Genomic DNA, 13,084 nt, shown 5'->3' on the forward strand with positions numbered 1-13,084 from the left:
TCCTCTCAGAATCGTTTTTCTTATACAGTGATATTATATCATTGAATTCAAATTTAATACTATCCATTATACAGTGACCCACTTGTAACCTACTGTACAGCAGAGCGACATCCACTTACCCACCTTTTTTTTAATCTAATTTGGAAGTAATGTGTTACTTCTTATAACCCATCAATATTACAAGAAATAGTATTAGTAATACCCTTAAACTATTTTTTCAAAAAAAATAGCGTAGGTACAAGGTACCTATATATAATAATTACCATAATTGCTATTAAAGTGTATTTTCCCACACAATTTCCATATTCGTAATATAATATAATATAGATAATATATCCAAAGCAGGATTAGGACATTTTTCCGGCCGGGTCTGGTATTTTTCCGATTAATAATTAGATGGTCCCCCTTCCTAACGACTAACATACGCAAAACCCCTGCTAATAAAATTATTATTCTATTTCAAAACAAAATATTTTTAGTTTATTCCAGTGATTTATAAGATTATTAAATACACTATAATTATAAATACATTATAATCATGTGACAGCGCGTGTTTTGTATATCCTCCATAAACTGAAAAACTACTAAGCCAATTTTAAAACAAGTAGTTTTCATATTTGTTCCAAGGATTTAAAGAATTGTATGGGTAAATACAATTAACCCAACTCCTGCCACTGGAAAGCTGAGCCGTAAAATAGAAATATACCCATGGGCCGTAGACCGTGGTACTGAAGGGTGATTCCAGAGTTTTTGAAAAGTTCCTAGGGTTAAAAAAGAAGTAAAAAGGTTTGTGAGCCTCTGGTACAGAGGCATACTTAAACTATTTATATATTTTTAAATAAATTACTAGGGGTATTAAAACTCTCTAACAGATAATTCATAAACATACTATATGGCTATATTAAATATGAAATACTTTCAGACATTATGTTGAGGGTCGTTAATCTTGAACGTTTGAAAAAGTTATACGCACAATTTTCAATTCCTCAACTATTAACAGAATATAGCATCGGAGATAATGAATTAGTGCCCATACCTGTTGATTCTAATGTAATAATTACGAATAAAGAACATTTTACACCGTTATGGTATTACGATAATGTTGAATTTGATAGTCGAAATCCTGATGAATGGTTAAAAAAAGATAATAATGGAATTAATTTACCGGTACCTGCGATTGTTTACTTGCCTACTAATTCAAATGAAGAGTCCTCTAAAAAATACAATTGGATGGATGCTAATATAATTGATTATAATTCGACATTGAAAAAGTATTTAGTTGTTATGTTGGATAACAATTCAACCAAAGTATATAACGGAATACCTAGAATACAAATTCACTTTAAAGGTGAAGATCCTAGAGAATTCGTAAAGAGAATCAAATATGCAATTTTAAGACGGGAGTATTGTGAAGATATGTATAAGTAAGATAATTCAATAATATTATCCTATATTCATCTGTTTTACACTTTTATATACCTATCTATTTCAATGTGTAAGTTGCGAAAGTGTCATTCATCAAAAATCGTATGGGTGTAAAATATTACACACATAGGTATAGGTACTTGATAAATACGTAGGTATGAACTATAAATATTATAGCTATAGAGTTTTACGAAAATAAAAGTGTTAATAGTTCAACAAAAATTTTGCGATGTTGACTATTCTATTAAAAGCAATAATGTTTAAAATAATATTCTAATAAAAATACACATATTATTGTTTTTAAGTTTTAATAGTACAATAACTACAAAAAAAATCTAAATTACGATAATACCAACCTGACACCTGTCACTTTTTATGGACGCTTTTGCTACTCTATGTGAGTGTAAATATGTTAAATAACACACAGAAATATAAGCCGGACGGGGGAGCAAAGTTAAAGGTCAAAGTTTATTTTTTTTATAAGACTTATAATCACTTAAGAATAGAAAAAAATATTATTAACTAAAATCATAGGGAAATGCCCCCTGCGTGCTCCCTTTCGTTTATTTCCAGACTATTTCTGTAGTAGGAGGTATATATATTATGATAAAAACAAAAAAGTTTTAATAATATGGTTTTATTCTAGGTGGTCTATGTATCTTAATAAAGTTCGAGTTGATAAACATTCCAAGTATATTTCAGACGTAATACCAGATGAAACAATTAAAAAAATATTACGTTTAATATTCAACTGTCAACATATCAATAAAATGAACAAAGATAAAAATATCGTAAGGATTATAAAAATAATAAAATATTATTGTGGGTTCAAAGTTACCGAACAGCTTTAAAAAATGGCCATGGTTAACATGTTTCAGTCAATATAATATTTATTTTATTAAATAATAAAATATACCTACCAAAATCATTAATTATGTTATAAGTATATAAGTGAATTCGGCACCTGAATAATTTCTTCGATTAACTTCGGCAGCCAATTGCCAATTATTAAAGAGCACGCCAAACAATATATTTTACCTATACCTACCTAATATTATATAAAAATCAACAGTAGATACATGTAAGTATATAACTAACGACTCAGTGCCGTATTTACAGGGAATTGGGGGGTCAAGGGGATCAATCCCCCCTCCTATAGGCTCTATATAATAGGCAACATTTTTTGGAGTTAACTTAAGACGACTAGCTTTAAAAGCGGGACTACTGAATAATATATCCCCTTACCCCACATGACAAAATCCTAAATACGCCTCTGTAACGACTTGTCACTTGCAAATAGAGATAGGCCCCAGAAGCATTTATATATGAATAAATAGGTAGGTAGGTACCCAGGCATTTTAATATTTCCTTAAATTTAATGAAATAAATGAAAAATATGAAATACAAATTACATTCATAACAAACGATCGACTGACCTGTGTTAACTTAGTTCACGATTGGTAAAAAATATTGAAAACAGATAAATTGTTTAATTAAAAATATGTTTGGTGTATGACTAGCACTCAACGGTGGCGTGGTGTGAGTTGTGAGTGAGTGTAAGCAGTGGTATTAGGTAACTTACAGTCCCACCAACACCCCAATACGCACAAGTTAAATTTTTTTTTTTAAAACACATAATTAATAAGAAGATTTTATTTATATATTAAATCGATTCTTGTTGTTGTTTTTTTTTTAGTGAGATAGTCAACTACATTATCATGCTATTTGATGCGGACCGTTTTAATAGAAATTTTTTAATAATAAAATAACAATCAATATAGGTATTTGAAGAGCTCATTTTTTTTTATAATAGATTTTCAATATTAACGTAGAGCTATAATACAGACGCACGTCACACTTGCATTTTATCATTCTTTAGCGAAATAAACATTAAACAATGTCACAATATCACATAACATAATATATTTTGGTTTCTCTCCTAGAAGTATATTCTGATAATTGTTTTGCTCATATGAAAATGTATAGAATAGGTACATATTATTAAATATTATAGTACATATTATTATCATACATATTGTCGTATTGAAATCTTCTCAATTACCTATATATTTTATATAGATTGTTCAACAAATTAATAACATTTATCAAGAATCATGCCTATCTTCAAGGCTTAAATTATTAATATCTATGACTAAAGACCACCACAATACCCTGAAAGTACCAAATTTTCGTTTTGAACAATTCATAAGAAAGCCAGCTAGTACGATAATAGTAATAATTGAATTAAAAAATGACCGTGTATTTATTGTTTTATAATATTTAACAGCACGATTAACAATGAGTACAAATAAAGCATTTATAAATTCAAAAAAAGAATTCAATAGAAATTCATTATTACATTTACCTGAAGTTTTTACAGCTCTGTGTGACTCTAACGTAGAAAACATATTTATAAAAGATACGCGTCTTTTATTCACTGTTTTTCCAATCGCTGTAACACTAAAAGAATTTGAAACAATACAGTTAAAAAATATTTTTGAAGTAATTTTTTTTTGTAACTATAGTTAAAATATGCAATAAATATCTCAACAAATGTATTGTGTTTAGACTTTTAATTTGCTTAAGAACTATTGGATAAAACAAATTACTTTCAAATGCTATTCAGCATTAAAAAATATGAAAAACTGTTGGTTTGATATTTCAATAAGTAAAATGAAGCTTTATGAATCATCGATCCACAAATTACGAAAATTGATGGAACTTCTTAAGTATATGATGGAAGTAAGAAATTGTGTATTTTCGTGGCTCACCTACATTATCTAAATTTATAATACTGTATAATACCTGTATAGGAACGTCTAAGAATGGTAGTGATAAATTCGGCAAAAGGGTATGCTACACTAATCGAACAACCTTGCATTCCAATGAAAGGTATTAATGATGATTTTGTGTGGGATAGTGATTTGAATAAATCACCATTTGAAGATTGCACACCTCCATTATTCTCTGTAATACTCAATATGAACAAAAATGGAGCATATTATTCTACTGATCCAGATACATTTGAAGTATGTTATATGAATTATATGTATAGGTACTGTCAAGTCTGTGCATAAGCGAGTTAAAAGATTAACGTTGAGTTAGTTGAATTAATTTTAACTTTTTTAAATTACATTTTCATTGACTTAATATTTAACTTAACTGATTTTTATTGATATAAGCTTAATAAATAAAGTTAGCCTGTACCCACTTTGAATAAAATCCAAGATGCTTCAGATATATTAGGTAGGTGCCAATATATTTATAGGCACCTAATGTTATACCTACCTTAAAACTATAAAGTAACAAAAAAAAATGTACTGTCAGTAATAATTATATTACATACCTATAATATACAGTGTTGAGGAAGTAACTTAACTTAGGTTATATTTTACTGCCATGTCATGCTCGTTTTTATTGACCTTATTGTATAGGTAAGTAATTTAGACGTAATTTATTATTTTTTTGTACCAAAATTATTAAATCGCTCTTCACTCAATTTTTTTTTTAATACATAATTTGTATCTTGAATCTATAAATATATAATTTGAGCACAATTTTCTGACATTAAAATTTTTATAAAACCAAAAAAAAATTGCATTTGATAAAAAAGTTGTATTCTTTATAAGTTGTAATTTTGAGAATACATTGTTTTTAATGTACCTAAGTTATAGGAAGAATAACGTGTTGAACAATAATATTTTTCAATAACAAATAGGTATAGTATAACAAATATCTTGTTTAGTTCTCAAATAAAGATTGTTTATAATTTCATATTGTTAGGTAATTGACGTTTCTTGTAATGACAATTTAATTATTAAGCTCCCTACTCAAGTGATATTTCTTAAAATCCTTTGTATTCAATCTAATTATATTAATGTTATATTATAATATTAAGTTATAGGTACCTACTATTAGTAATTTATTGTTATCTTTTGAAAATATGAAATAAATAAATAAATAAATATCTGTTTTAAGGGACTTGTCCGTATATATTTATAAAATAAAATAAATACTTTTTGACTTATTTATATAAGTAATAGATGCAATGTAGAGTATCTGATGATATATTATAATATTATATTATTAGGACATAATACAATGCGTTTATGAATTCTACAGACTGTTATTGTAAGTTTATTTAAACGCGTGATACTTGAAAGCCACGAATTACCAGCTATTCATCCATATTTACTCGTTAACATGAAGTTTGCCGAAAAACCATATTTAACGTCAATAGGACTGATTGAACCAAAAATCACTGAGCTGCAATCTAATATTGAAAATAATATTCGCTTAGCTATTATTCCATTAAAAGCATACTGTAAAGAATTTAATATCTTTTTAAGTTTATTTAATATGGATGTGGACTTATATGTAAAGTTAGTACAAAGAAATTCGTTAGGGTACCTAATATAAAATATATAAATAACACAATTTAATTTAATTGTTTTTAAAAGGACATTTTTTGATAGTAATCCATCACTAAGTAGAATACAAGAAGAAATATCAATGCAAATAAAAATGAAGTTAAAACTAGAGAAGACATTTCCAGAGACTATTACAATTGGCTTATTTTTCATAAGCATTACATCATTGAAACATTCATTAGTAAAAAAACGGATTGATTTAGCAGACTTAATTATGAAAACACATGCTAGTTTAACTACTGAGAAAATAGAAATATGCTGCGAAGAATACAAAAGAATGTATCTGAAGCTTACTGAAATTCCAACATCAATAGAACAAGTATTTGAAATAAGAGAATGGATAGATACCTTGCCAATTTTAATTAGCAATCAGTCTGAAATCGTAAGACGATTATTTAAGGTAGGTAACTAACATAATATTATATTTATAATACAACAAGTATTGAACTATTTAAGCTACTTATATACATAATAACACTATTTTACCAATGCCATAATTGTTGTAAATTGAATATTTATAGGATATGGAAATGTTGGATACATTTTTGTGGATAGTAGATGATGAACAGTTAAAATTAAAATATGACTCTCAAATTTGGCCTTATAAGATTGAGCTAAGAATAAAAGAGACATTGGAAAATATAACAACCAATATTGAAAAATTTGAAAAAATTCAATTCGAAGATGAATTATTATTACAAGATAATGTAGAATACTTAAGTAGTATTATTTTAAAGTTAACTATTGAAAATAATTTGTCAAAAGTAAATGAGATTGCGGTAGAAGTAAACAAAAATTGGAAACTAATTAAAGACCTTCAATTAACTAGTCAAACGTTAAACCTAAGACAACAACTTTTTGGTCATACGGTCAGTTCAATTATATACAATGCATTTTGTTTTATTATTATTTATTTACTGAGATCAATAGTTTGCTAACAAATAATAACCAATTTAGAGAGGGGGGAATTTCAGCATTTAAAAGCAGGCCGGACACCGGTGTTGGTCGTTCAACCATTATTATATTTTATTGGTGAAAAAAACATGCCTATTTTTATAATATTATATTGTAACTATTGTGTACCTACTAGGAAATTATTATCACAATGATAATTCATCCGTAATTAATAATTAGTTAGTTATTAGGCACGAATAAAATTTAAACTTAGTCGAAATATATTTATATTATATATAGTCATATAGACGCTTGGGAGTCGGGGGCGTGCATGTAAGTTGTGGTGTGTGTGTGTGTGTGTGTGTGTGTGTGTATATGTGTGCAGTGGTGGATTTTCAACCTTTTCTTAGGATGGAGGGTCCTAAAATTATTATCTTTTTTATTAAAGTTTTTAATAAGTTAAATAATTTATTTTTTTTTACAGTTTCATCTCTATCACTCGACGGCGACATTATTATAGCCAAGCCAAGATTTAATAATTTAGCCTGAAATTTAAATTTAAGTATAATAGGTAGTAATAGCTTTTATTAAATTGGTTTAATTTTGTTTCTATTTTCTGAAATTTGTTTGGCTCTTCCGGTATCTAATTATTGATCAATAGACGTGCATGGGTTAGGTCAGACGTTGGAAAAATGACTGGCATCAAAAAAATATTTTTTTTGTGTAATTCGAGAGATGAGTGATTGGTAAATGATTCAACAACATATATTATATGTTTCCATTAATTAAATTTTTCAAACACATGACCACTTAACACTTTATAATTAAGCACCCTGGTCACCAATATGATACTTCGAAAACGTTACATAAAAATTGCAAAATGCACGATCTTGTATTATACCGAATATGACAACCAGGGAAATCACATAAAGCTTGAATATTGACATTTGAGATTTTTACCTTTTTTGTCTTTTCCATGTGTATTTAATGTTACTGTAAATTTATAGTTAAGACGAAATTTTGTTGAAAAACACATTACTTAGTAGTTAGTACTTAATTTTGATTTTTTATATTCGTCATTGGACTATCGTAGTACCAACATCAACTCTTGGCGGTCAAACATCTATACCAACATTTAAATAGTATGAAATAACAGGAATAGTGTTGTAATCGTCCTTTTCGGAAGAAACAATTTTTATTAAAAATAATGGTAGAAAAATAAATTCATCATTGAAAATCCCAATAATATAACCGATTACCGGAAATAACCGATACTGCAGTGAATGATTTTATCAAACTATAAATATATAATTGTTAAAAAAACAAAAATATTTATTCAATGTAATATCATCCCTCCTGCACTTAAAATCCGCCACTGTAACGTATGTGTTATGTGTAATTGTTTTATTCCAACATTTTTTAAATTAATATAAATTCTAAAAACAACCTCTTTGCAGGCCTCAGATTTCAATAAAAGATTGTTATTATAAAATAACTGCTAGATAGGTACCTATACTTTATATATTTTGTAAATTACGTTATCATAAAGAGTTTCATTGTGAAGAGTAAAAAAATATGTAACATAGGAATGGTAATTTGATATAAAAGTAATTAGAAATGTTTATGGAGCGGTTTCTTTTAAGTTAGGTACCTTTTTGAGTCGGTCAAAACGTATGCCCCACTCTACCTATTGGCAACTAAAATGATGCTACTAATCTATTCTAAAATTGTATAATTAGGTAACACCCTTTGAAAATGTCGATCATTTGGTGGACGAATTTGAACCATATAAAATATTATGGCTGAGTGCTTCAGAGTTTTTTCAATTACAAAATGCTTGGTTGCAAAATCCATTAACAAATATAGAAAAATCTACGCTACAACCTCTGTTAAACAATTTATTAAACATTGTCACAAAATCTGTTGAACTATTTGCTGAAATACCTGGTAACAATAATAAATGGTCCTTAATTATTTTTTAATTTATACATTTTTACAAATATTTATTTTTTAATGAGTGCAGGTACTTTGAGTGTAGCTAATGAAATAAAAACACAAATTGAAGAGTATAAACCAATGATACATTTATTGGAAAATATACTAACTCAAGGGATGAAGCAAAGGCATTGGGATATATTTTTTGATAAAACTGGTGAATAATTATTAATTATCATAGTAGTATGGTACAATACCTTTTACTATAGTAGGTAGGTACCTCATACCTATCTGGCTAACTAAACCTAATTGCCTACCTATAGCATCCGCATATTATGATTTATAATATATGTTTTAACGTTTAGTAATATTAAATAAAATAATACAAATTATGTGTTTAGGAATAAAAGTTATATTATCACCAACGCTGACTTTTAAAAAATGTTTGGCATTGGGTGTTCAAAACTATATAGAAGAGATAAAAGAAATATCAGACAATGCTTCAAAAGAATATACAATTGAAATAGCTTTGAATAAAATGATGGACGAATGGAATGGTGTAAAGTTAAAATTGTTGCCTTATAATGATAAAGACATGTATATCTCAACAATATCAGATAAAGAATTACAAATGCTCGATGATCATATGTTGATAACTCAACGGCTATCATTATGTTCGTTTAAAGGAGTATTTGAAGAGCCATTAACTCAATGGGAGCATGATTTAAGACTTTCAAAAGATGTTATTAAAGAATGGAGTGAATTTCAAAAGTATTATACTTGATTACTTGATAGTACCTACTTGATTTTTAATAGACATTTCTTAATATCTGCATTATGATGTATATAGGTAGCCATATATAATAATTTAGTCTAGGTTGGTAAATTGTTAGGTACGAATAATAAATATAAATCTTGATTATTGATCTTTATTAATCTTGTCAGAATTGTATTTATGACAATATGTTTAAAATTATTCAAGTTAATTTTATCAACATTGGATATTTATGTTCGTAGGTGTTTATTCTACTTAAATTATTTACCTACGGGCTACGATTAACTACCTATTCATAATGTTTAAATTTCATTTGAAAATAATTTTCATCGTATTATGTTGTAGTCACTGCAGCTGCCTTTTAAAAAATAATATAATATCTATGATAAAAATAAATAGTAACTATCGATAATTATTTAAGTAGATCTATTTAAGGTTAATTATAAATTGTTTAAAGTAAGTTATATTTTGTCTTTATTGTAACGAATAAATTTAATTTTAATTGACAACAAGTAATTTTTAGGAAATGGATGTATTTAAAACCAATATTTGACGATCCTAACATTAAAGATCAATTACCTGTGGAAAATAAAAAGTTCAACTTAGTTGAACGAATATTGAGTCGAATAATGAAACTCACTATGAATAAACCTTGGGTAAGAGCTTACTGAAAAAAAAATAGTCAGTGGCGATTTTTCAAAATTTTTCTGGGGGGGGGGGAGTCCTAAAAAATAATAAGTATTACAAATGTATTATTTTTATGAAATTAATTAAGTAATTAATCATATATGTATATATCAGTGTCTGGGAGTGTCCTGGACCCCCCCCCCCCCCCATAAATCCACAATGTACATGGTTATTTATTGGTTTATCATTTATGATCCTACTATATTATTATGCAGTAATCACTAGGCAACCTACAGCCGTCAGCCGCCAATGTTGATAATTACTCACTAATATGTAGGTAATTTAATATATTTTTTTTTTTTTTTAAATAGAAAGTGGTGTTACTTCAATTAAAATAAACCATATCTCTAATTATCGATTTCAAAATTAAATGGTAATAATAATAAAATAAATAAAGAAATCAAGATAAATGTCGTTAATGGATGACAGCTTAATCAACCCCTTCATATCAACTTCCACCCTTAGCATATGAGCTAGATTGTTCATTTAAAAAAAAATATTTTTAAATATTATTTATTTATTAACACAACATATTTTTGTGTAATATATTATTATAGGTTATGAAGACTTGTCCGGATAAAAGATTATTGGACCAATTAATCAATGGCAACGTTCAACTAAATAAAGTTGAAAACGCACTTAAATTATCTTCTGTGGTTAAGTAATACACACGCCATGATCACGGTCTTACGGTTCAATATTTTTATTTATATGTTTGAAGTAAACCAATATTATATGTGATACATTGTACATACCTTATAAAAATTATTTTATTTTAACTAAAAATATTCCATAACGATCTTTATGATATAAATCTGGATAGTTCACGTCTTCGTCAAAAATAAAAATATTATATTATAAAGCATTAATGGATACAAAATATTTTTGACTATAAATGCATTTAAACTTTTTCAAAACAAATATATTTGTTGACTTCGTTATTACTTAGGTATCTGCAGTTATAATCAACCATATTATTCAGTGGTGAAAAAGTGTTTTAAATATAGGTATTATATGACATCGTACACCAAGGGGCCTTTCACAGTCTCACCACCCCACTCTTATTTTTTTAATTCAACAATTGCATCAAAGCAATTTACATCATACAATGTTTAATCATTTATTTTTAGTAAATCACTTCAAATTTAACGTCTACTATCTAGCTTAGTTTTGAAATTCGATAGGAATTCCTAACACCACAAAATTCAAAAACATATGAAATATGCACGGAAAAGGCAATCAACAGGTAACGCCAGCACCTAAATTCGGAAAAATTAAATTTTCAAGAAAATCTATTTTTTTTCAATGTCTCTTTTATTTTTTACATTAGTTGTGAAGCCTGGTTTAACAGGTCGCAATACGCTCCTTCTTTAAAAATGATGTAACATGAACAGCGATTGTAACACGATTATAGACGTCCATATGATGCAAGAACTGAAAAAGTTTTCTATTATTATAGCAAATAAAAACATAGTTTAGAAAATGTATGACCAACGATAGATTTTCAAATCGATGAAAATCGATTGAAAGGACTTAGCTAATATTATTAATCTTGAAAACGTTTTTAATATATTTGCCCAAAAAAGTAGGTGTTAAAACCTTATCTACCTACTATAGTAATAATTTCCAATTTAAAATGTTTTTTTTAGATTCTGAGTGGAACGATAAATGTATTGATTTTACAATGATGTGTGTTTTTTTTATTTAATACAAGATATATGTAATACAAGATTCCTCACAGGATAATCTACCTTTGTAAAAAAAAAAAAATGTCTACAAGAAACTCAAATTAAATTTTTATAATCGTTTGAAATTCAAATTTTTACAACAATGGATATTCACTCGATTTCTCATGTAGCGATTTTCTTATTTTGTTGTAATTCAAAAACTAATAACTGTAGATACATGAAAATTTTGCTGAATGTTTATATTAGCATTTCCTATACACCATACAATTTTGAAAATATTTTGACTCTTTTTGAGCTGTTTACGGACATTGTAAGTTTTCAATTTTTTTAGTTTTTTTTTTCTATAAATATCAATAAAGTTTTATCTATTGCGCCAAAAAGTGTAAAAAATTAATACAAGGCTCCTGATATATTGTTACAATATCAGTTGAAAAATATTAAAAATACATAGGCACAATTTTTTTTTTATAAGCATTTGAAGATCAAATTTTGACAAAATTTATCAAATTTTAATTTGAAAAATTATTTTGTAGTTAAAAATTTATAAAATGTTCAATTTTTGTATCTAAGAATTGAAAATTTAAAACAAGATTCCACGTAAATATTTAATTCTGTTGCCGAAAATTCTAAGAAATACATAAGCACAGTTTATTTTTATAGTCATTTTAAGTACAAATTTGGACGAAATTATATATTAAAAACCTAGGATTACTATTTTAGTTATTTTGTTGTGATTGTATAATATTATTCGTGGGTACTTGAAACTTCTAAAGTATATTATTATATATCTATGATAGTACCACGGTTTTTTGTTGATGTATAACGCGTTACCTGATGGATATTGTGATATGATTAATTTGGAATTTATTATTAATACCTATTATAGGTCAATTTTTTTTAATACTATAGATAAGTATACCTACCTATAATAGGTATGTCTAATACCTAGACTGACAAACCGTCTCCGCTCAGAATCGTTTTTCTTATACAGTGATATTATATCATTGAATTCAAATTTAATAGTATCCATTACACAGTGACCCACTTGTAACCTACTGTACAGCATAAAGACATCCACTTACCCACCTTTTTTTTATTTAATTCAAATACAAAATATATATTTGATAATAATATGATGTATGGAATGTTATTTATTTATATTTTACTTTAAAAGGGGCTTCTTTAATCCTTTTTACATTTTTTTCCTTTACATTTTTCTATAATTAAATTTATAGAATATTATGTTCTGT

At 26.9% G+C, this 13,084-nt stretch overlaps 1 protein-coding gene across 1 annotated transcript; it reads left to right on the plus strand.

The window, feature by feature from the left end:
• The first annotated feature begins 863 nt into the window (after positions 1–863).
• LOC100162340 (dynein heavy chain 1, axonemal) lies at positions 864–11,069 on the plus strand. Its single transcript, XM_029491434.1, has 14 exons — positions 864–1,424; positions 2,072–2,216; positions 3,505–3,646; positions 3,713–3,927; positions 3,994–4,167; positions 4,239–4,454; positions 5,548–5,807; positions 5,886–6,255; positions 6,377–6,724; positions 8,489–8,696; positions 8,773–8,901; positions 9,086–9,455; positions 9,983–10,115; positions 10,704–11,069. The coding sequence occupies exons 1-14, from the start codon at positions 928–930 to the stop codon at positions 10,809–10,811; spliced, it is 3,315 nt and encodes a 1,104-aa protein (XP_029347294.1). The 5' UTR covers positions 864–927; the 3' UTR covers positions 10,812–11,069.
• The last annotated feature ends 2,015 nt before the right edge of the window (positions 11,070–13,084 follow it).

This window comes from Acyrthosiphon pisum, chromosome X (genome assembly GCF_005508785.2).
Source record: "Acyrthosiphon pisum isolate AL4f chromosome X, pea_aphid_22Mar2018_4r6ur, whole genome shotgun sequence".
NCBI classification, from domain to species: domain Eukaryota; kingdom Metazoa; phylum Arthropoda; class Insecta; order Hemiptera; family Aphididae; genus Acyrthosiphon; species Acyrthosiphon pisum.

Bases quoted from the DNA above. Each gene is read 5' to 3' on its own strand.
- LOC100162340 (XM_029491434.1), top strand. From the start codon at position 928: ATGTTGAGGGTCGTTAATCTTGAACGTTTGAAAAAGTTATACGCACAA. The intron at 1,425-2,071 runs GTAAGATAATTC...GTTTTATTCTAG, and splicing joins TATTGTGAAGATATGTATAA to GTGGTCTATGTATCTTAATA. The intron at 8,697-8,772 runs GTAACAATAATA...TAATGAGTGCAG, and splicing joins ACTATTTGCTGAAATACCTG to GTACTTTGAGTGTAGCTAAT.